This window comes from Pezoporus wallicus, unplaced genomic scaffold (genome assembly GCF_028554395.1).
Source record: "Pezoporus wallicus isolate ANWC-B61680 ecotype Strahan unplaced genomic scaffold, APGP_CSIRO_Pwel_v1 contig_5485, whole genome shotgun sequence".
NCBI classification, from domain to species: Eukaryota; Metazoa; Chordata; class Aves; order Psittaciformes; family Psittacidae; genus Pezoporus; species Pezoporus wallicus.
In genome coordinates, this window is record NW_026641550.1 from 4,943,154 (window position 1) to 4,966,628 (window position 23,475).

Genomic DNA, 23,475 nt, shown 5'->3' on the forward strand with positions numbered 1-23,475 from the left:
TCACATAGGGAAGCAGAGGTGTATTGTAAGGTTAAGCCATGAGAAGAACATAAGCGTATTGTGTCTTCTTCACACAGTTCCCATCCACCCGAAAAGCTCATAGGAAGTACAAATCCATGAATTCCATAGATTTTAGTGGAAACAAAAACCTTGCTGTGAACAGTCCGATGCCTATAGTTTCCAGAACTATTGAAGACAGATGAGAACCATATGAAAAACATGCAATGTGTTTGCTTTTAGATGTAATTTTACCTATTCCAGTTGTTTATGCAAATGAGAAAAAAAATCCAGAACCAAAAACTTGTGACATGTCCCATGTAGTTTTATAGCACTAATAATGTAGGGATTACTACAGCAACTTACGTTGTGGTATTCTTTAGGAAGAAGATACTGGTCGGGACTGACTGACAAAATCCCTGTATTAATTAGCCCTTTCCTTGTCATAAAATAAAGTATCCTCTCCATTTCATGTACACAGCGAATACGCACAAGCCCCCGAACAATGATGTGATGGATACATTTTTGAGGGGTAAGAGCCTCCTGCAAAGGAGAAACAAGGAAAGTTGATTTTCTAATACTCTTTTTTTCCATGCATTCACATCATATTTAACCTGTAAACCAGGTGGTAAAAATTAATCATGAATCAGGCTTCTGAGAGCATTTTAAAAGCAAGTTCTGTGGAAGTTTCTTTCTAGCCAGCTGTACTCAGTAAAGTAACAATTTCTTAAGTTAGATTAACTTGGAATAAAAGCAAATGAGTCTAACAGACATTCTCACAAGCTCCATGGTGTGCTACATTACTATAGGAATTGAAATGCATCCCTGATTGCAAAATTAATCTACCTAGTGGCAATGCTCACAATGACTTTCCAGTAAAATCTATTCCAAAATGGCATTCCAGCTAAAAATAGATCTATATCCAAAACCTTCATATAAATACAGACACCAGTATCTGAAAGCTTCCATATGTGAAGTTCTAGTAATTCCATTGAAGGCAGTGTCACAGAGTTAGCATAAGTAAAAAGACTATCCCTGACCAACAGTCATATGAAAAAAAGAAAATCATAAAGTACCCACAAATACTGCTTAAAAGTTAATAGCTGGGTCCACTCTGTAGAGTTTCAATACTTTCAAAACTTTTGTATTTTACTGCAAAAGAAGCTCTGAGGCATTAAAATTAAAAATCAGTAAAAAAAAAACAACAAAGCCACCAAGCATCCAAGAAGAGAGTCCACACCCCCAAAAAAAGTAGCTATTTTTTGTAAACAAATTAACTATTAGCATCTCTTACCTTACAGTTTGTATACCACAGAGCCAAAATCAGGTTTCTCAAAGCCAAGTACATGGTGGGGTCTCGTGAATATTCTGGGAACTCATAGAGCTCATCCAATTCCATAACATCTGGCCTCACACAAAGTGCTTTCCCACATTCATTGGGCTGGTAAAAAGGCTGGAAATACTTGTTCATGCCTGCAACTGAATAAAGACACAGCATGAACCAGTCATATTCTGATACATCTTCACCACATCCTTTTCCCTCTTAAGATGATCCATTGACCTCAGACAGAAAAATAAGTAACAAAGATTTCAGCCTCTAGCCACCTTTAGAATGATTTCATTTAAATTGCTGTTCCCTCTCCTACCCTCTAGGCTGTGCAGTATTAATTATTGTCCTGCTACCTGATGGGTATGTCTTGGACCTATCAGAGCTTAAGTTTTGTCAGAGAAACAGTATGTGCCCTCAGATATCATGATGAGTCCAACAAGGAACAGAATCTAAACTCGAGTCTAAGGTTCATCACTGTACAGGCTCATGCAGTACTCTGAAACCCTTCAGCTTCAACTCCCAGTACTGCCCAGAGTGGACAGTAACTAAAAGTAATCATTTTCCACACGCAGTATTGGTAGCAATGAAGTTTTCCATTTGTTAAGCAGATAAATATCTGTTGAATAGATGAACAGATTTTTCTTCAGCACATAAGGAGACCAGATCCTGCTAAGACAACACAGAAGCTGAACTTCCCTCAAAGCACTCTCTCTGAGATGAGTATTGGAATCCTGAATTACCTTTCCTCTGTACCTGACCTATTCTGCAGATCTGAACTCCCAGGCTGTCAGCCTCAGACCTGTCGCTAGCAAAAAAATAAACAGAATCTAAGTGCCTTAAGAAATCAAATCCTTTCCTCCAAAGCCCCAAAGATCCACAATACCAAAACCAGCAGAATTGTGTTTTGTTTTGATAAATCTTCATTTCCTTAAGAACACAATCTTTAAGTACCCACATGTTAATTTCCTATTCCCATAAACAAATGAGAAGTGGTAAACAAAAAGCCTAAGCAGTCTCAGCTTACTCCCTAAAGAAAAGCCATACAAAATGTATTACCTTTACCTTACAAAAGGACTAAATTGCATCAAAGAACTACAGAGGCAGTTACACAGAGAGTGTGTATCAGTGCTGAGAACAGAACCAGTACTTCCAATCAGGAGCATTATGCGTCTTATAAGCTCAGTTATAAGACAAAATTTATCACACCTACTTAAGCAACAGAGCCCTGCAGATGGCCCTTACCAGTCAAATTAGGCACGCTCTTTAAGTGCTCTAACTTCACAATGTTGGATTCACCAGGTAACCGATTGGTGCTGGTACAGGATGGACTCATGCCCACGCAGTCGGGATAATATGCAGCTAGAAAGGGAGCTGCCACACTGTCTTTCAGCAAGGGAGGGAGTATGAGCATGGAGTACCACCAATGGTCTGAAACTTCAGCCACTCTCTGGCCAAGCGGAGAAGTGAAGGAAAGAGGGGAGAAGAGAACATGTCAGTACTTTGAAAACGCTGGGAAAATTAACCAATTTCCCCCCCACACTCCAAAACTGAGTCCAATAAGCACTAAAGTACCAGTCTCCGAATTGCAAGTCAGAAAGACATTTTCTCTCCCTCTTTCCCCTTCCTCAGCCTGACACAGAAAACCTGCAGCATTAATCACTTACTCAGAAATGGAGGTGAAACTTCACAAACTCCACATCCACGTGGAAAGCAAACAGATGAGACATGCCATGACAACACATCTATGCCTTATCAAGCCCTTTATAAAATATCCACAGGCTTTTATTCATCCAAAAATCTGAATTTAGGAAAGTCTACGCCAACTGATCAATTTAATTTAGGTTCTGCTATCCCCTTCAAAGACCTTCTAAAACCCTAAAAACCGCTAATGGTTCAGTCTTAGTTTACAAGTCAAACATACATTAAGGAAGCAATCCACGAAGCTTCTACAAGAGACCACAAAAAGCTTAAACATGTTTCCTGGGATAGAGGTACCTCAGGTACACTTGTCAACATTGTCTTATTGAACATCAGATGATACTGTATCTGAAATGCAGGGTTACGTGATCATAAACCCATTGAAATACCAACATACATCAAGTCTAGTCTTGTGTTACGAGGGAGAAGAGAAAGAAAACATGTTTTGATGTTCTCTTGGAGTCTTTAGAAAGGGGAGACTAGCTTGACTAAAGATAGAAACCACCTGGAAGACAGGGAAATTTTAGGATGGGGAATTCTATTTGAAAGCTGGCAACTGAAGACTGTTTTGCCTTGATCAAAAATGAGAATTAGGAGTAAACCTTGAATCACAGGCCACAGCTCAAAGACACCACAAATCACCTAAAAGCTAACAGTTATGGTAGGGCTGAAGAGAAAAAAGATGAGAAAGTAGAAGGCCCTAGGCTCTGTTGCAAATAGTGTCTGACAATTTCCTGAGCAAAATGCATAAATACTGCTATGATTGGCCAAAGGACCAAGAAAAAGAAAGAAATATGCCATGCTTTAAGAATGCTTTCATATTCTAGAACAAATGAGAAAGAACAGTCACTACTCACCAAGTCCTCAGGCATGGAACACTGGTCTGAGCCCTCACCCTGAAATTAAAACAAACAGTATCACAGCTATTCTTAAGCTGTACAACAAAAATTAAATGTAAAACAAAGTAATTTGTCTATGGCATAGTTTTTTTAAACTTAAAGTGTTGCTATTAGTCTTCTGTAACAAAGATGATTATGTTAGTCAAAAATAGTGTAACATACACATAATTAAAAAACTCAACAGACCGTAAATTAAAAACAGGCCAGAAAATGTTTCTCATTTGTTAAGTTAGTTTCTATTGATCCGACATTAAAATATACATTCTATTCCATGAAGTGAAGGGGAACACTGAAACAAAAAAATGAAGGGGAAAAAAAAAAGGAACTTCATAGAAAAATTATTTCACATTTTCCAAAGACTCTTCCAGTCTTGACTATAAAGGACAGTTTCTCATTTATTTTAAGAGTATCAAGATTGAATGCTGACCCTTCAAAATTTCATATGGTCAGTCTTTTCATGTTACATTTTTAACTATATAGATTCTATGGCACTATAAGGGCTCCTCCAAATTTCAGGACTTAAATCTCATGCCACAGCTGAGAGTTTTCACGTAAAGCCTCACGACAGACTTGCTAGAAATGAATTAGAGCTTATTGAGCATTTAGGCCTGTTACCATGCAGCTCTCCAGGCCATCAATCATTTTGACATTAGAAACATTAAGCAGCAAAAGAGAAATTAATGTCTGCAAACAAGAAATACCAGCTTGTTGTTAGTTTCAGTATGGGCAAATTCTTCTGTGTTACCTTGGTGGAATTGTTCAGTTTCATACCACATCTGTAGGTTTTTGCTATTTGTGGTGTCAGCTGGATTTCCTTTGTCAGCTGACGCCATTTACCACAGTCTGACTTTGTGCACTGCACCTACAAGTCAGAAAACAAACATGTTTTTACTTGTTGCTGCCTGATTACAGATAAGATTAATGAAGCATAACTAACCAATTAGAAAGAAGAGAGATGTGAGACAGTCGTCAAATACAATTGTTAAATTTGTTCTCATGTAATTCTCAGGTCGTATATAGAAACCTTGTGCCCATCTCCAGTAAGACGGAATTTCTCCACAGAACCTAACTTCGAAATTAATTCAACACCCAGTTACTACATCCTTCAGTGGGTTTTGCAAGCATTATTGCAAAAACATATTGTTCACCACTTCAAAAACAAAATCCCCAACAACAACATTATTTGCATTCCAATCTCTCTTCTTCTGCTCTCTCTACCAGGGAATTAAAAAAATCTGGTTTGGAAGTCTTTAACACTTGTACTTTCTTATAGCTCCCTTTTCTCTGTCAAGTCTTACTCTACCTGAACATCACACATCTAAGCTGCCACTCACTGAAAAGTGACCAAAGGTTGTCCTTTGTGGGGTATGGAGATCAACGATGTAAGAGCTGATCAGAATTATATTGAGCTTTTCCGCAGCACTATAATACTAGAAAACCCCTACAAAAAAACTCAGCTGACCTGCTGCTTGAATAGACAATATCAGAAACTCACATCAGAACATTGCATTAAAATATATTCTATTAAATAAATCACCCTCCATCTTACCCAGTATGGAAGCTGTTGATCAGCCATGAAGGCTTTTGGACTGGGCTCACTTTTACCATTACTTGTCCAAATCCTTTTCCAGGCAGTGTATTTCTCATAACCATCTTTATGGCTAAAAACAAAGAGAAAAGAGCAAGCAGTCAGAAAACCAATTATCTAGTTAACTTTAAGCAACAGCAGTTACTCCAAAATTAAACTTTTTCTGTAAGGACAGAGAAATAAGGCTGTATAGAGTCCTGTATTTTTCCTATTAAAAAAGGAGAGTCATGCTTCTTAGGACAGCAGTAAATTACATCCTGACCAGTATGTCTTTTTGATCATGAGCACACTTCCTGGTATCTAAGGCCTGGACTGAGTCACAGGTACTGCTGAGCACATTAACATGTGAAAGTCTTGGCAGAGCTGGACTGGACTTGACTCCCTCTCAAATGGGAAGGAGCTTGGAGCTGCATGCACTCTGTGAGCCTGGCCAGTCTTCATGGCTACTGAACTGCAAGAGTCAAATCTGCTCACTGATTTGATGTTACAGAGAGGCAAGGTCTCCTGAACTCACACTGTAAAGTGCATTTGCTTTATAAAGGAAAATAGATTTACTTAAAACTGCTCTCCTATTTCAAATTTTCTGACATTGTTCTAAAAAATGACAAAAGCTTCAGGAGAACTGTATACACAAACCAGCCTGCCTACAGTAACCACTTTATTCATGCTGCTGTGTTTAAGTTGATGATTAGTCCATAAAACATCTGCAGTTTTAGCACCAATATTTAAGTTTTACTTTGAATAAAGCAAGCGCAGAGGAGAAGTCTTTGTGTTATGTTTATGTATGTGATGTTTCAGCAGTTGAAACAACTGCCAAATTTTAGTAAGTACTGAAAAAGTACAACCTTAATTGGCAAATCTACCTTCGGTAATAGTGGTCAAAACATTCATTGCAGAAGTGTTCCCCACAGGAAAGATGATACCATCTAGATGTATATCCATTTTTAGCACATCTGTAACACAGGAGACATAGAAATAGATTTATGATACATTTAGGGGAAAAAAAATAAATCAAATCTTCTTTTGACAGTAGCACATTCTAGAATGTGAACAAAACATTCAGGACAAGACAGGGCTTTATGTTACATTCATGAAAGCTGACTCGCACAAGGCACTGAAGTCATACAAACAACAATAAGATCATTTCAATTGTCTCAAACATTTCCATTTTCCAAACTAAGCAACACCAGATGCAACGGAGGCAAAATGTACACAATGTGCAGTTTTATAGCTGGACTGCCTTCCAGCAACCTCCCGCTAACAATGGTCAGCTGAGCCTGCCTTAATACCCTTTAAGCAGACGTTTCCTGAACATGAAATACATTTGCTCTTATGGTATGTGCTGTGACACACTAAGCATTTTACAAATTTATAAGACAACAAAGTCCCTCTCCACAGGAACTTACAGTCCCTTTGTTCCATTTTGTTCTGGTATTAGGGCAGGGGTGGGAGGTATCATTTAAATTAGTATTTTCCTTGTACGTGTGATCAATTCATTCATAAATCATTACAACATCCCATCCCCAGAACAACTGACAAAACTATAACGGCAAATCTGAACACAAAACAGATGTTGCTTATTTTTTTCACATGACTGACTTGGCTGCGATTTTAACCCAATGAGAAAACCCTCAGGAAGCAGTTACATATTCTGGGCATTTATTCGTTATTAATCTCAGATAGAAATATCCATTAACAAAATTATCCATTAAATTATCCATTTATTTTATTATCATTAAAATATCCATTAAATTATCCATTTTAGTGTGAGGTGTCCCTGCCTATGGCAGGGGGGTTGGAACTAGATGATCTTAAGTTCCTTTCCAACCCTAACTACCTTATGGTTCTATAACAAATACTATATTTGTCAGACAAAGCCATCAGTCTTCACTTAGAAAATTCTCATTAAACTCTATGAAATGTTTCAAGATAAATGCACGAGGTAAAAAGCACGAGGTAAAAAGCAGTGACCTAAGCTACGAACTGAAATAGCTAGCCACAAAATGATCTCATCTCAAATAAATAATGTTGAAAGTATGTACTTGGGGGAGCAGGATGGGTGGAAATCAAAATATAAAGATAACAATTCAAAAAGATGACTAAGCACTATCGTTTCCTTAATAAAAACAAAATCGCCAATGCCGATATCTCAGGTGCTCTTTTTCTTCCTCTTACGTAACTGCCAAAACACTTGGTTTTCCTATGCCAGCATCCAGAATACATCGACCTCCTGCCACCAAAGAACAATCCACACAGAAATGAATTATATAATTGGGAAATAAACAAAACAGGGAAAGTTTGTCTCAGTTAAGGAGGAAGGGAGGAAGGCTATATAATTACCGTCCAACTACTGCATAATGAGGTCTAACATGTTGCTTATTACAGATACATGTTGCCAGCATCTCAGTCCTGCCAGGGTCAGCATGCAAACGGACTTGTACACAGAAGCCATGAACAACTCAAAACCAAATTGTTCAAGTAAGTGTGACTGTCTCCAAAGACCTAAAATTTCAAGGTCAGAATCTCACCTCAGACTGCAAAGCATGCCAACAAGAGCAATAAAGACTTTTCTGCAGTAAATGATGGTTTCATTTTCCATCTTGAAAGCAAGTTCAGCTTTCTCAGATTACACTAATACGCTCTCAGTTTCACAGAAACAAGGCATGTTCCAGAAGACACCACTAATAACATAAATAAGTATATTCTAAAGATATTCTATATCTGAATTGGCAACTTCCATAGCAGAAAGTTATCCATAACACGAATAACTTGTGACACTCTCCTGTGAGACTTAAGACTCCTATGAGAACCTTTTGATTCTCCCTCTACATTTAGAAATAAAGGGATTTTTCAGAATATAGTTGGGATCCTATACTTCAGCTGCAAGTTCAGAAAAGTCTATGGAATATGCAGATAAAAAGAAACAAACCTTTCAGCTGCACTTGCAAAGCAAACAGGACATGTTGCAGTGCATCCAGCTTTTTCACACTTTCTGTATTTCTTCTCCGATGCTTCATCATCATCATCTGCTGCTTCAGCCGCTTTCTTCTTCACCTAATAAAGAACAGTTGAAATCTGACCAGAATTGACACAAATGCATCTTCTAGAAGACGGCATTCGGAGAGTTTTGCAGCTTGTGGGTAGCATCAAATGGTTAAAGTGGTATTAATGAAAATGTTTGTATCCATTGTGAAATAGCTGCCGCATGAAACAGCTGTCAAACTAGGTCAGTTTTTCTACCCCCCCCAAAAAAATAACCAGTAAGGCTGGAAATATCATTTAAAGCTAAAAATGTCCTCCCTTAGTCTAGCTGATCCAGTGGAGAAACTACAAGCAAAGCTTCCAGTTTAAATCATATTTTAAGATCCATCACATGCTAATGAGTCAAGCCTCATCATCCATTCTGTTTCTCCTTCAGAAAATCTCTCCTTCACATACTTACTGATATTAATTAGTAGCAATCTTATCTGTGCCTCAAATAAAATACTAGCGTAGGCTTGTGGCTTTTTTTTGACTCCAGATATAAAGCTATATACCAAATGTCTCTTCTGGGCCTCAAAGGTACTGTGTATTGTGTTGATTTAGGCCTCATCTGGATGAGCAGACAGTTTTGTCTGGTTGTATTTTTAACATATTAACCAGTATTTACAGGTTACACTGAGCATTTTTCTTTTCTGAGTATTATTCACAAATGGTGCACTTCGCCTGCTTATTCACAGAATTAGCAATGCTCCCTTTCTCTGGTTAACTACTCCAAGTCCCAGCCTACCCACGGTGAAGCCCACTTGCTTTATAAATGCCAAAAGAAAATAAAAAATACCAGAGCATGAACAATACCTGTCTTCCAGAACTCCTCAGAGGAAGGTTGTCTGGAGACTGGTCGGCAGAACATGCCTTTTTTTTTGTTCGTACCCTTCCAGTTGACATTGTATTATTAGATCTGCAAAAAATGGTAGGCAGTCATTTAAAATAAATAAATATATGCATAAATACATAAATAAATATAATTACTTGATTTTGCAGAGCTGTCTAATCACCAGGGCACCACGGCCACTCGTAATACTACTTTTAGTCATAATACTACTTTCTTACCTAGGTAAGAACCTGTTTAGATTGCCTGTTAATTCAGGAAGAAAATGAGAATGAAGCTTTATGGAAAGGAACAATACTAGTATTTTAAACTAAATTTGGAGTTAAGATTAGATCCTTGAGTACATCCTGACAGGCTGTTCCAGATCAGCATATCCTGGATTTCAATAATCCGATTGGCATTACGTGCAGACCTGGACTGGAATTTGGGTTGGCACAGTGAACAGACGTCAGCTCATAATGCACACATTGAAATACCACTCTGAGTAATGCTAACTAGTGATTTATTGGTAGTAAGAGACTTGCACTGCAAAGCACTTTTCCAATCAGAGTACCAAAGAGATCTTTAATACCAAGTGAACAAAGTTCCAAGACTTGCACACCCTCCTAGGAAAGTACATGAGAATTTAAAGGCTAAACTTCAGTTGCATTGCAATTATAGGAGATTAGAATATTAAAAATAAATGAAAATCAATAAAATAAAAGGTTTAAGCCACAAAAGAGCTCTATAGTGGTCTGCTGTCTTCCACTACATCATCGGGAACATGAAAAAGATCACAGTTTATCATGTAAGCTGCAAAGCATGAAGTATGAGAAAGTACGGCCCAGAAATACGAAAGCATATTTAAAATGGTATTATCAAAGGCATTCTTTTCACAGCGAGTAAAACACAGAGAGCCTAGAAGAATTAAATGTAAATATGCTCCAGCACATACAGAAAGGAAGTGGAAATAAAACCCTTATACTACAGTGCTGCATCATGAATGTTAACTTGTGGTAATAGAGATTTTTATTTAAAAAAAAATTAATTACATTTGAGACTTCTCAATTCTCTGTTTCAGGCTGCAGCTTCCTTGTTCAAGCTGACAGCGACGGACATGGTAGCAATAGCTTCATTCAGGAATTCTGCTAAAAGTAAAGGTAACAGAAGGGGAGAACGGGCATTTTTACAAAGTTTCAAATCAAGCTGATGCAAATCAAGTAAATTGGTGCTTCATTCTCCTCTCAAGCAGTGAGAAATTGATTTGGGAGGGAAAGGAAAATCACATGATGATCTGCATGTAAGTGAAAAATTAGTTCGGACAGCCCAATGCAGAAAATAACTTTCTTTTTTGTAGCCCTCCTCCCCCTGCTCCCCTCCTCAGTTATAACCAATTAGAGGGAGGAGCAAAAAAAACATTAAGGCAATCTTTAGTGCCTAAAAAACCCTGCAAAAATGTCACTGCACCATTACTGACCACTGTGTGGGTGTGGATGAGGTTGGAGAGTAGAGAAAGGAAAACCAACCAGTTTCATTTACATAAGATTTGCCTACACTACTGCGTAACACCCAAGGAAATGGTGGCTGTTTCCCACCCCCACCCTGGGAGCTTTCCTTCTGGATCAGTGGCACAACAGTCAGTATCTCTCTGTATTACCTTGGCTTCTGACACTAGGTCATTGGTCCTACATGCTGTTGCCTTTACAGTCAGAGGCTACAAACTACCTTAATGATGAGCAAGGCACCAGGCGACTCATTTTGGCAACTACCAGGTGACCACAGTATGCTGCCACTGTGAGGCCCTTTATCTGAGAAGGTAAAAGGACCTCTCATCAGTTTCACTGTGTATACAGGGGTAGAAAAAGGTGGCAGTTATCATTCACTAAGAAGTCTGGTAAACATATTTAATATTGAGAGAGGTCTCCCATTTTGAAAGGCAGAACAGAATCACAAACATATTTTTGCTGCAAGTACTATGGGAGTTGGGGTGAAAGAGAGAAAAAGAGATCAGCTTATGCATGTAAATGTAAGAAAGGCCACTACTTCCAGCTGTATCCCCATTTCCTCTCCACTTCCCCTCCCAAAACAACACCCCTTAAAAAAACACAAATTTTCAAAGAACAAGCAAACATTACTTACATGAGTCTGCATCCTATAAACATGAAATTACCGGCTGAGAAAATAGGCCCTTTAGAGGGGGACAGAGAAATGCATAATATGCTGTCGTGTTCTGTAACATTTCATCTGCCTGTAATGCGTAGCCTGTACGGCAAAGCTCTGTGGGGCTTACCTGCGCAGCGACAGCAAGTTTGTCTTGGGGGGGAAAGGGGCAGGGCAGAGGGGGCGTAAAAAGAAATCACACACTGACACAGGGAGGAAACGAGAGCAACCTGACACAGAAGGGGAGGCGGGACCGCGAACGCGCACCTCTGAGACTCGCCCCCGAGGGGCCGGCACTGCCTGGGGCTGACAGCCGGCAGCCCCCTTCCCCTCCCCTCGCCTCCCGGCCGCCCCCGGTCCAGCGCTGTGAGAGCCGCGAATGGGATCCCCATGGGGAGTCCCCGGTGGAGGGCTGTCCCCGGCGGGGATGTCACCAGAGGCGGCCGGGGGCTCCCCGCGGAAGGCGCACACCCGGCGGCAGAGGAAAGCGCTCGCGGTGGCGCGGCGACGCCGCCTGGCACTCACCTCGGGGCCGGGTCATTCAGGGACCGGAGACCACATTCAAGCGTGTCCGCGCCGCCTCCTGCTAGCGCTGCAGCGGGGGAGAAACGGGAGAAGAAGGGGGAAAGGAAAGGAGGGAGAGAGGAAGGGAGACAGAGAAAGGGAAGGAAGGTAAAAGCGGGGAGGTGAGGACGGAGGCGGCGCTCACACCTGCCCCGACGCCCGAGGTTAGCAGGAGCGGGGCAGGCGGGCCCCCGTCAGGCGCCACAGCTGAGGAAAGGGAGCCACTCACCGCCGCTACCATCCCCGCCGCCATCCTCCTCCTCCTCCCGGTGCCGAGCACCCTCAGCCCGCCTCCTCCTGCCGCCGCTTCCGCTCTCCGCGGTGCGTAGCGAGGGGGAGGGCGAGCGGGGAAGCACCGCCCCAGCCCTGCAGCCCCCAACGGGCCCTGGACCCGCGGCCGCGCAGGTAGTGACCGCCGCCCGGGTGGGGAGCGGAGGGGAAAGAGGGTGTGCTGAGCGCCGCAGGGGCCTTCCAGGGCCCCATCGTCCCGCGCCGGTTTCCGGCCCCGCGGTCTGCTCACGGGTTTCACACGAGGCAGAGTGAGAAGTGTCGGTGTCTGCGCACTTACTTAGGGATCCCTTGCTTGGGCCGGTTCCACGCACCCACCTTAACCCCATAACCCTGTCCCCCGGGGCAATAGGGCCCTGCAGCCTCTGGGCGGCCTCCAGATGTGTGCAGAACGGGAGGTCACCGGCTCTTCCGTAACGCTTAACTGCGGGTTTCACTCCGGGGAAAAAGTCTTGCAGAAGCCACGGGCTGCAGGAGTACGCGGCATCATTTTCAGTACAGCTGCATTTAAACAGTCGCCAAATTGTAATCTCTGAAAGTGTCCTAATTCTGTGTTTGATTCAAGGAAGTAAGAGCCGGTTCCAGACCATCCATTGGATGGGGGTGATTTTTCTCTTTTTCACAGCTCCTAGCACTCCGTGGGGACCATGGACCGCTCAGCAAATGCAGCCGGGGTCCTGGAGCACTCTGATACGGGGGCACAGAAGAACAGAGTGGTGACTGAGGAGGAATGGCTGCAGAAATGGGAAATGCGTAACATTGGGTTTCACAAGGAACAAGGGCATCCGTATGTGACTTCATTTTCTTGCCTAAACTGTTCAGAGAAAGTCTGTGGGATGAGTGGCTTGAGTCATCCAAGATACTCTTAATAGAAAATGGAGCACTTACAAAAGGAAAATTATTTTTACACTGGCACAGCTTGAAACTAAAATAAATGTACATATTTTCATTACCTACATTTGTCAGAAAAGGGCAGAGAAAAGAAAGGATTGAAATTGAGATTTTTTTTTTTACTCTTAGATCAGGCTTGGCTAAAAATCATGGCCTGGCTAAAAATCTTCAATTTTCTGATGCAGCAGCTTTGCACTCCTGTTCATAAGTTATGACACTGGGGCCTAAAACAGTATGCAGGGGGCATTGGAGGATTATTGTGCACTGGAAGACAGGGACCTAAGAGAGGAAACCTGATTGTATAGTCTCAAGTTTCAACCGAGAATAAGTTTCAATATAAGTTTCAGCCAATGAAACTTACGAAAACCAACGAAAACTATGAAGCTATCTATTGTAGCCCACTTAGAGGTAGGTGGGTTGGTTTACTTGAGAAGACCAACAGAAAACAACAAACAAATGTATTTGTTTCTAACAGAAATCAAATTTACTTTCTTTCTAAGTAAATGGAAGTTAAATATTTTTATTTTATGTTTTTATTTCTGATGTTATGAAGCAAGTTGAACTAAGAATCTGTGTTCCCTCATGGAGTTTGTGTACTCCCTTGCATGGCGTGTAGCCCTTGGCTTTTAATGTGCCAGCACAAATACAGTGTTAAGTAAAATGTGTCTGTTCTTCTGCAGGCTCCTCCAGAAGTATCTGGATGTTCTTTTAAGTGGCAGGAGCAAACTGAGGATATTTTTCCCACTTTGTGGTAAAGCAGTAGACATGAAATGGTAAATCTCTTGCAAACAGATTGTAAGAGCAAAAATCTGATTTGATGTGGGGCTGGAGGGAGAGGGGGAATTCCCAACCTTATACTGGTCAATGGAAATGTGCTGCATCTCTGCTGGTAGGAAAGCAGTGTCACTGAAGGCTGAAGGGAGGAGGAAGGTTGGTTTAATTTGCTAGTGTTTTGTATAGTAGCATGAATGCAGTTGATAAGGACTAACATGAAAGTCCTCCTGATTGTCCCAACTTCAGCTTGGGGAGCACTGAATGTGTGATGGACAGCTATGCCCTTGCCACTGTTGCTTTTGGTGACAGTGCCAGCTTAAACTACTTACAATGAGGTCGATTGTGCTAGACCACGTTTTCAGTGGACCATGTGGTCTGCCACACTGGGAACTTAAAATGATTTGGGCTAAATGTAACTTCCTCTTTTTTACATTTATTACTTTCCTTTTACTTTTCTGGAAGGGTTATATTTATAATTAGGGGCTGTCAGTGGGGTTTTTGGAAGGGGGGGACACAAACCCCAAAATAGGAGACTGAACTGCATCCTCAAGGAATCAAATCAAGTTAGTCCCAATTAGGTTTTATCGTGATAACTGCCTGTGAGGCTGACTGCAGGATCTGACACGTTGCTGCCATGCTGAGCTGCGGCAGCAAAGAGGTTGCCGCACCCTGCTGCCTCTTAGTGCCAAGCCGCAGAGGCAGCTGGGTGGACAGCGTGCCTCAGCCACTGCAGGTCACAGCAGAACATGTTTCTGTGAACTGAAATGGACTGTATTGAATTTTGAATCGAATCCAAATAAAGCCTGTAAGTCCTTGTCAACTGTATGCCAAGAGGTGCTAATTTGAGCTCAAATCATGGAGGGCAGGTATTCAGTAAAATATGAAAAATAGGAAAGTCAGGATAAGACATACCAGTGCTTCCTAAAACGAGGGTTTGTCTACAAGAAATCTGGAGAGGGACTTTTTACAAGGGCATGTAGTGATAGGACAAGGTGGAATGGTTTAAAACTAAAAGAGGGTTGGTTTTGATTAGATATTAGGAAGAAGTTCTTTACTGTGAGGGTGGTGAGACACTGGCACAGGTTGCCCAGAGAAGCTGTGGCTGCCAATCCCCAGAAATGTTCAAAGCCAGGTTGGGTGGGCCTTTGAACAACCTGGTCTAGTGGAAGGTGTCGTGTCTACAGCAGGGAATTGGAACTAGATGATCTTTAATGTCCCTTCAAACCCAAACCATTATGTGATTCTAACAAATAAGTGCTGCATAGGAGATACACATTTGGTGATGGTCCAACACGTGGGCCTTACACAGCCTCAGGACCTCTCTCTGCTATGTGCAGGCTGGCAGACATGGGGCACTGCGTTGTTGGTGTGGAAGTCAGCGAGCAAGCACTGAAGGAGTTTTTTGCAGAACACAGTCTGCCTTATAGCGAGGAGCCAGTCGTAGAGATTCCAGGAGCAAAGAAGTTGCAGGTATGTTTCATGCATTGTCAAATGATGTGGTGTGGTTAATCATGCAATGCAATAACTGAGCAAACAAGTCATTCTACTTTTATGCCTCTGCCTCTCTGATAATCATTCACTTGCCCTGAAGAGATCTGAAAGGAAGCCCTGAGTTGTAATTCTGGACTGAGAAGTCCTTCTTTTAAGTGTATTACTTCAGCCTTCTTTTCTTATAACATTGAAGCACCTGAATGTAAAGGAAATGTATTTTAAAATTGGACAGTTGCATGCCTTGATAGATCAGAATCTCTCTGGAGGGCATCTTCAGGAGTGGTGCTTCAGTAAATTAAAACTAAAAGTGTTTCTCACAGTTTTTCCCTATTACACGTAAGAGTATAGTCTAAAATAGTATATGTGCATATTTTAAGGTATAAACATACACTTTCAAGTGCATATTTAAAGACAGTTTGCTAATAAGTATTGTTTCCTTTGCTTTATATTGTAGAGTATCTCTGGGAACATTTCTCTGTACTGCTGCAGTATTTATGATTTGTCCAGGTAGGAACACACAGTTTTATTTTACAATTCTCTGCAATCAAACATGTATTAATACTGTCATAATACTGTCAGATTTTTTTATTTGAATCAGCCATAAAGATTTGGAACAGGTCCTCTCATTAACTTGTATGAAAAACATGAATAGCCAGTCTGCAATAAAAATCAACCGTTGTTGATCATCAGATAAAGATGCCAACTAAGTCTCTTTAAATGGGCTGCTTGTTCTATGTTGTCCTGTGAAAGTTATGGAAAAATGTGTTTGCTTTTACAGTAAATACAAATAATCTTTAACATTATTGGAGGATTCTATGAAGGAAAACCCTATCATGATCCCTTACTCAGAATAGCTTAGTAGAAGTAGAGAATATATGCAGAAGTATCTTCTTACTCAGCTTTTCCTTTAACTAAACACATTTTTTCCCCAAAACTGTTGATTAATATATGCATAGGTAAGCTGTACCCATTGTTTACATGCATCCCATGCTCTACTTAACATACTTTTCTTATTGGACCTAAAGTACATTACATCACTCCAGTGTATGTAACTACATAATATATTGTCAAACAGTAACTCTGCAAGTGTCTTGGTGAACATGGCTTGACTTAGTAATGTCTTCTGAAGGACTTTTACTGCTAAAATGTCCTTATTTCTTACTGAAAAGACACAACAGGAAATGCAAAATACTTCTGCACAGTCTGCACTACTGACTTCTGAAAAATGTTTCAATCCATTGTGCTCTGTGGCCTCAAGCATCGCTTCTCAGATTTTGTGGTGGCTTTGCACCTGACCTTCTTCTGCTCAGATGTCAGCTGATGGGGGAATTTTGAACATTAACAACTTGTTCAGAGACTACAGGAGGTCTTAAGACTGTCTCCAGCCTCTGGCATAGAATACTGTGCCACAAACAGTAATGCATCTGGCATGTTTATTTGTCCTCAGTAGTTTCCTAGTGGGCTTGGCAGTGGGTGCATTTAAATTTGTCCTAAAATTCCTACATGGGTGCTGGCGTAGCTTGGAGACCAGGCAGGAAAGCAGTGCTGTTTCTATTTTCATAACATATCTTGTAGGAAGCTGAAGGTGCCCGAAGTCCTGCATTATAGTTCCCTCTTCATGGAGATTATAAGGTTTTGGTGAAGTTTTGTGTGTTTGTTTGCTTTTCTTACAAAAAACTGTCAGGAACAAGGATTTGTTCCATAGCTGTTCAGTAGGAAAAGGAGGTCAAGTCTTAATTCTTGTCTGGATGGGCTTTTCAAAACTAGCACAAATACAGGCATAATAGTAATGGTTTAGGGCACCAGAACATCCTGTTTACTAGTACTCCATTTGGTTTTATTTTTTTCCTTCATCTTCATAAACTGGAAGAAACTCAATATTTGTTACTAGAGTCCAGAGTCTGTTAGACAATAGACCATTGCTAAGACTTCTGGTACAGCTGACTCCAGCTGGTTTGAATAGTATTATATATAACTAGTCCTGCAAGTGAGTGCTTTGGAACAGATGGGCTGTATATGAATGTGACTTTGTAGATACCGCCTGGTTTCTTCCCTGCCTTGCCCCTGCAGTGCAGCTACTTGCTGTGCAGATCCCTATAAATCCCTCTTGCTGTGAGCTGACAAGTTGCCCAGGGATTGCTCACGCTTCTTGTCTGCAAGTATTGAAAAATTCAGTTCTAAGTTTTGTAGCAAGTAGCATTGTGAAACCTGTAACTTCCGTCAGAATGTGGTGGAATACTACTATGAAATAAACCAAAAGTAGGTAATTAATGACGCTTTCAGTGCATTTTACTGGGCCCAGTGCATAGTCTGTCATCCTCAAAATAAATTGTCAGATATTCTGGATCCGTGGTTCTGTACTGGTTGAAGTAATGGTGAAAGTATGAACTGCATTCCCTGCAGCAGTCAGCAGATACCTCTAACTAGCAAAATGCACTTTTTGAGTTTCTACATACAGACAATTTGATTAATTACCCAGTTATTATGGAAATGAAACTTATTTCTCTCTTGCTGAGGCTAGCCTGCTAACAAATCCTTTTGATCTCCATTAGCCTAGCATTCATTAGAGGAGAACTCAGATGTGCTTGTGACCTTTGTCAGAATGAGACATTTCAAAGACTCTTGTTAGTCTACTAGTTAAAGAGTAACAGGATTTACTGCTTTTTGTGAGAACTCTGGACATATGTAAAACAGTTCTATTTATTACACAACCACTGTACCTCCTAATACAACTATGGCTGCAAGACTTTGCAATTTAAAAAAAAATTAAAATTGCATTAACTGAATCTACTAAACATATGCAGGGAGAGGAATTCACAACTTCACTGCTTAAATACAGTGGGGTTTCAGCATATATGTGAATTTCTGCTTTACATGTTAATTTTTATTAGTTGTTGTAGTACCTAGACTGTGATCTCTCATGTGGGGTACCGTATAAACACATAGCAGGAGCTAATGTGGGGCTAAAGGATTGGGTAGTGGTACACTGAAAGGTACACCCAAGAGGAGCACTTTCACCGTTCCAGTTAGACCAGATTAAAGTTAGAAAGGAAAACAGAGTGCAGAAAACTCCAGGCACTTGCCTAAAGTCGTGCAGCAGTCTCAGCTTTGCAGAGCGGAGAGCCTCCAAGCCTCAGAAGATCAAGTTTGTTACTTGCCCCACTAGACTTTGCTTTGTCCCTCTTGTGCGCATTGCATGTTTAACTGTGTCTTTAAATACCTCCTTCCACTTAAGAGGCTGGTAATTTTAATTAGATGCTTAGTCTTGGCAAACTTTAAAAGAAGTCAGGACTTAAAAGTGTTATCATCTCTCATCAGAGTAGAGTGGGAAATATAGGATCAGCTTCTAGGTTAGATGCCAGAGACTTAGCAATGAAATGAACAGGGGCAGGGAGAAGCTGTGGTTTAACCCCAGCTGGCCACTGAACACCACACAGCTGCTTACCCACTCCCCCTCAGTGGCATGACAGGGACAATCAGAAGAGTAAAAGTAAGAAAGAAACGGGTTGAAATTAAAAACAGTTTAATGACTAAAAAGAAGCTTTAAAAAAATAAGGGGAAAAAAAAAAAGACACCCCCCCCAAAAAAAAAAAAACAACAAAACCCTTAGCAAAGAGTAAAATAAAACCCAAGAAAGACAAGTGATGCAGATTAAGACAATTGCCCACGACCAACTGACTGATGCCCAGCCAGTCCCTAAGCAGAGGTCTCCCTGCCAACCTCTCACCCAGTTTTATTGCTGAGCATGATGCCATATGATATGGAATACTCCTTGGGATACAGTTGGGTTCAGCTGTCCCAGCTGTGTCATCTCTTAGCTTCTCACTGTGCACCCCCAGCTTGCTCATTGGTTGGGGTGGTATGAGGAGCAGAAAAGGCGTTGATGCTGTGTAAGCACTGCTCAGCAATAACTAAAATGTCTATGTATTATAAACATTAACATCAGCACAAATCCAAAATGTAGCCCCATACAAGCTGCTATTAAGAAATGTAATTCTACCGCAGCCAAAACCAGTACAGAAGTGAAGAAACAGGTGATGCAATTGGACTCTGACACCCTGCCAGGAGGCAGAAAGTTATTACACAATTCCATACCATATTTTTCTCACCAAGTAAATTTGTTTCAGACTTTCTTTGAAATCACACAGCTTACATTATTACTACCTCACTTCTAAACTCATATGTCAATAATTAGCAGAAACAATGCTTTTCCTTCCCCACACCCCCAAATACTCTTATTTCTAGTGTCACCCTGACTGCTTTTGCCACCCATCTATAAGGGCACTTCTCAATAGTCTTGACCATTTGCAGGTTTGGGGTGGTCACCGAAGTTATCTGCCAGCATATCGAGGAGCAAAAATTGTATCTGCAGCAGTGTTAGACTGAGGCAAGTAGCAGTATAACTTAGCTTTTATAACATTAAACAAATTCCAACCTGAAGCTGACTGTCCTGGGCATGTAGCTGGGAATTGATGTGTCTAAAATTACTGGGTGTGCTGAGTTCAGTGATAGTAAAGCAAAGAGGCACCTTCCTTAACCTGCATTTGAAGTCATGCATGGGTTTTAGAAGGTGGCCAAGAACTATTGATGTGCTGAGTGCATGTTAGTGCAGTATGATTGCCAAAACCCCAGACTTGTAACCCAAGTGTGCTTAATCTGCTTTCCTGCCTCGTCTCAGCACCCCCTAATGATGGGGAAATGCTGAGCAGTTCCAGCACCTCTGCTATCACAGCTGGGCCATATACCAGTAGGGTTTTTTGGGTTCCAGATGATACTGTTTTGGATCATGAAAATGCTGGACCGTAACAAAAAGGTAGTGGGGGAATCTGCAGTACAGCTAGCTGGAAAATCCCTTTGACTTCACAGAGTAGCTGAATAAAGATAAATGTGTCTTTTTAGTATTTTTAAACCTTTTCCTCATCTCCCTATAGCTCAGTAATTGGCAAGTTTGATGGGGTTTGGGATAGAGGAGCTCTAGTAGCTGTGAATCCATGCGACAGACAACGGTTAGTAAACTTGCTTTGTTATTGTCTTTTCTCTAATGTATGCAGTGACAATTTTCCTCCTGCCACTTGTCGATGAGTCCTCTTTCATTCAAAGGACTAACCTAAATGAGTTCTCTACCGCACACTTCAGCTGCAGTCACACAGTGCTGTACTCTAGATTTGTGAGGCTCCTGCAGGAAGCGGCCCTGCCTCTTGGTTGTAAAATATGTGGTTTGTTCCAACCCAGCAGAAGCAGAGCTGCCAGTCTCATCTGAATTTTATTATTTCCTTTTCACCTCATCTGCTTCTCGTCCCTTTGTTGTTTCTGCCCTCACTTCCCTTTATTCCAATTTTCCATTCTTGCCTATAGCCAACCCAAAAGTAGTTTGACCAAGGTTTTTTTAATTAGATACAGTCTTGAATTCACAATAATTTTAAAAGATCAGTGCTGTATTGTGTGCTGTATTCTAGACTGTGGCAGATGAATACTATGTTTTGTCTTGTTAGTTTTGAGATGAACATACAAAAAAGGTTAATGCTTGTTTATGAGAAGTAAACAGTAACCTTTATATGGTGCTTCACGCGTAGCATGAGTTTCGTGCTCATGAAATTCAAACTAAGCTTTGCTTAGTTTCTGTGCAGTTGAGTTCAAGTTGTGTCTGCATAGAAATACGTTACCTCCTTTGTTGAGTATTTTAAGAGCTATGCTTGAATGTTTGCACAGTTAAAAAATAGTAAAGTTTAAATTTCTCCTTTTAGCTATGCCAGTTTGATGGTCACCCTAATGGAGCCAAATTCTTCTTATCTCCTTGTTACAGTTTCATATGATCCAAACAAACACAAAGGTGAGAACTTCACACTGTTCATGTTTTGATTTTGCATGCTTTAATACAGATTGTATATAGATGTGGTAGATACATTAGTATCTTCCCTGGGTCTTTTGACAGCATAGCTTTGTCAGCTGATCACACCATTACATCTGTGCTTTCTTTCTAGTCTTCAGGCATGCTAAGGGTAAGTGGAGGACAGATACAGTATGTTAACAATGAAAGGAACCTGGAAGTGTGGCTGTGACAATGAAGCTGGAAGAGTGAATGGTTAGAGTAACATCCTGTCCAGCCTGGGGAGCTTGAAGCAGTCCCACTCAATGGCTTCCCTCTGTTTATCCAGTCTTGCAACCCAACATGTTGTCTCTCTCCCAGCCACTGCCCTTGTCTGAATATGCTTGGAAGAGGTGAAATTCTGTAAAATCACAAGGTTTTGGTGGTTTATTTTTCTTTTTATAGCTTTTATTACATACCAAAGTCTGAGACATCTTAAAATATTTGTGTTGTTGTTAATTATTACCTCTCAAAAGAAAGAGATTTCTTGCTGCTTTTGGGTTCTTGAGCATAATTATGCCTGAAAAAAAAAATAAGGATTGTTATCATAAGCCACAATAGTTTACTTCATTGCTCTCCCTCTCACATTATTTAGCTTTTAGCTTTAATTAAGCCATTGTAGTATAAAGAGATTGTAGGCCAGATTCACACATCACATTGACAGTGGTATCCGCTGCATGTTTGTGACTTCTGACAATGTGGCTACTGTAGATACAGCAGCAACACCTAAAGCTGTCTGGTAGCCCACCAAGGTGCCACGAGTTCTTGGACATGATTGTTTTCTGGTTCCTGCAGATGGTGGTACACACTGGGGCCCAATTACAGGCCAGGTGCTGCGAGTGATGGGGCTGTGGCTCTCCTGTTGCGGTGTAAATGTCTGTCTCTTTCCTGTGTATTCTCTGATTGGCTTTACTCATTTTTTTTTCCAGGCCCTCCTTTTTATGTTCCTGAATCTGAAATTAAAAGCCTGTTTGGTAAGTGGTATTTCAGCTGATCCTTGGGATTTTTTTCCAAAACATATCAGCATGTTTATATGCTTCTATGTTACCCTGTGACAAGTAATAGAGAGTCATTCACTTCTTATCTAAAGGGTGGAGTCATGGAAAATCAAATACCATATAGCCACAGGGATTTTGCTGTCAAGGAAAATTCTCAGCTTTTCAAAAGATAGGAAGAAAACCCAAGAGACAGATACTGTCTCTTTCCTCCCTCTTGTATCTTTCCATTCTCCCAGGATTCATACTGCACTCAGTGATCTTGTAGCTGTAGTCTTAGTCCCATTTGACCATTTTGTCTTTCTCTGCACCTCATCACCACCTACCTGATTTTAGTGCAAGGCCTTTGCATATGCGTTCTACAGTTTCTGCTGTACTTTCGTAGCCATAGAAGAGAAACAACATGCCATGTGAAGAAAACGGTAACTGTACAACTGAAATCCATCAAAATAATGAAATTCAGAATTATGTTGAGAATCTAATTTTAAAAGCTCTTCCTGATATGCTTTGTTATTGCACTTTTTTCAAGTCTACAGCTTTCTGAGACCCTTGCGGTGTCTGTGTCAGTCATTGGCATGGGCAGTTGCATCCCTGTACAAAAGCATTCCCCAGTGCATATATGTCACTGCATTAGGGCTATGAGGAAATCTGTGATAAGACTATTTTTTCCCCTGACAGCTTGCATTTTTCGGTGATCAGTCAGTAATTTGTTACTCCTTCCTCCTTTTCAGGCAGCCACTGTGAAATTAAGTATCTTGAAAACGTCAACGACTTCTCAGAGAGACACAGGCAATGGGGACTAGATTATTTTCTGGAGGTGCTGTATTTGCTGAAGCTTGTATCTTGATTAAAATTACTTAAAATAATTCACCTCCCATCTTGCTTTTATTTTTCTCTCACCTTTTAGAACAAGAAATGTTTTGGATCACTCTTAAAGCAGGCTTCAGCTTACAGGAAAATGCCGGTCCATTTTGCTTATCAAGTCAGCTCTCCTACATAATTGCTTTCACTGTCTTGAGATGTTCCTCCCTTTGCTTAAACTCCATGCACAAACAAGATGTTCTAAATTACATCTTTTCTTCCA

General features: G+C 40.8%; 2 protein-coding genes across 4 annotated transcripts in view; one reads left to right on the top strand and one right to left on the bottom strand.

Moving 5' to 3' along the window:
* KDM1B (lysine demethylase 1B) overlaps nucleotides 1-12,480 on the bottom strand; it is a 29,991-nt gene extending 17,511 nt beyond the window's left edge. The window contains exons 1-11 of one of the 2 annotated variants that reach the window (XM_057424346.1): nucleotides 12,316-12,480; nucleotides 12,048-12,114; nucleotides 9,350-9,452; nucleotides 8,442-8,566; nucleotides 6,376-6,465; nucleotides 5,474-5,585; nucleotides 4,670-4,786; nucleotides 3,883-3,921; nucleotides 2,570-2,774; nucleotides 1,292-1,476; nucleotides 364-540 (exon numbers count right to left, since the gene is read on the bottom strand). In XM_057424346.1, coding sequence (XP_057280329.1) covers nucleotides 364-540; nucleotides 1,292-1,476; nucleotides 2,570-2,774; nucleotides 3,883-3,921; nucleotides 4,670-4,786; nucleotides 5,474-5,585; nucleotides 6,376-6,465; nucleotides 8,442-8,566; nucleotides 9,350-9,439 — 1,140 coding nt within the window. In that variant the 5' untranslated portion in view covers nucleotides 9,440-9,452; nucleotides 12,048-12,114; nucleotides 12,316-12,480. Of the gene's footprint in view, nucleotides 1-363; nucleotides 541-1,291; nucleotides 1,477-2,569; nucleotides 2,775-3,882; nucleotides 3,922-4,669; nucleotides 4,787-5,473; nucleotides 5,586-6,375; nucleotides 6,466-8,441; nucleotides 8,567-9,349; nucleotides 9,453-10,414; nucleotides 10,500-12,047; nucleotides 12,115-12,315 lie in introns of those variants that run through there. The other variant, XM_057424345.1, reaches the window with a different exon arrangement.
* Nucleotides 12,337-23,261, top strand: TPMT (thiopurine S-methyltransferase). 2 transcript variants are annotated; one of them, XM_057424350.1, is made up of 9 exons: nucleotides 12,338-12,491; nucleotides 13,000-13,161; nucleotides 13,946-14,038; nucleotides 15,377-15,509; nucleotides 15,985-16,037; nucleotides 20,462-20,536; nucleotides 21,275-21,360; nucleotides 22,326-22,370; nucleotides 23,123-23,261. In XM_057424350.1, the coding sequence occupies exons 2-9, from the start codon at nucleotides 13,022-13,024 to the stop codon at nucleotides 23,236-23,238; spliced, it is 741 nt and encodes a 246-aa protein (XP_057280333.1). In that variant the 5' UTR covers nucleotides 12,338-12,491; nucleotides 13,000-13,021; the 3' UTR covers nucleotides 23,239-23,261. The 2 variants fall into 2 exon arrangements, with proteins under 2 accessions (XP_057280334.1, XP_057280333.1); XM_057424351.1 differs by lacking the exon at nucleotides 20,462-20,536 and having other exon boundaries at nucleotides 12,337-12,491.
* Nucleotides 23,262-23,475: the final 214 nt, after the last annotated feature.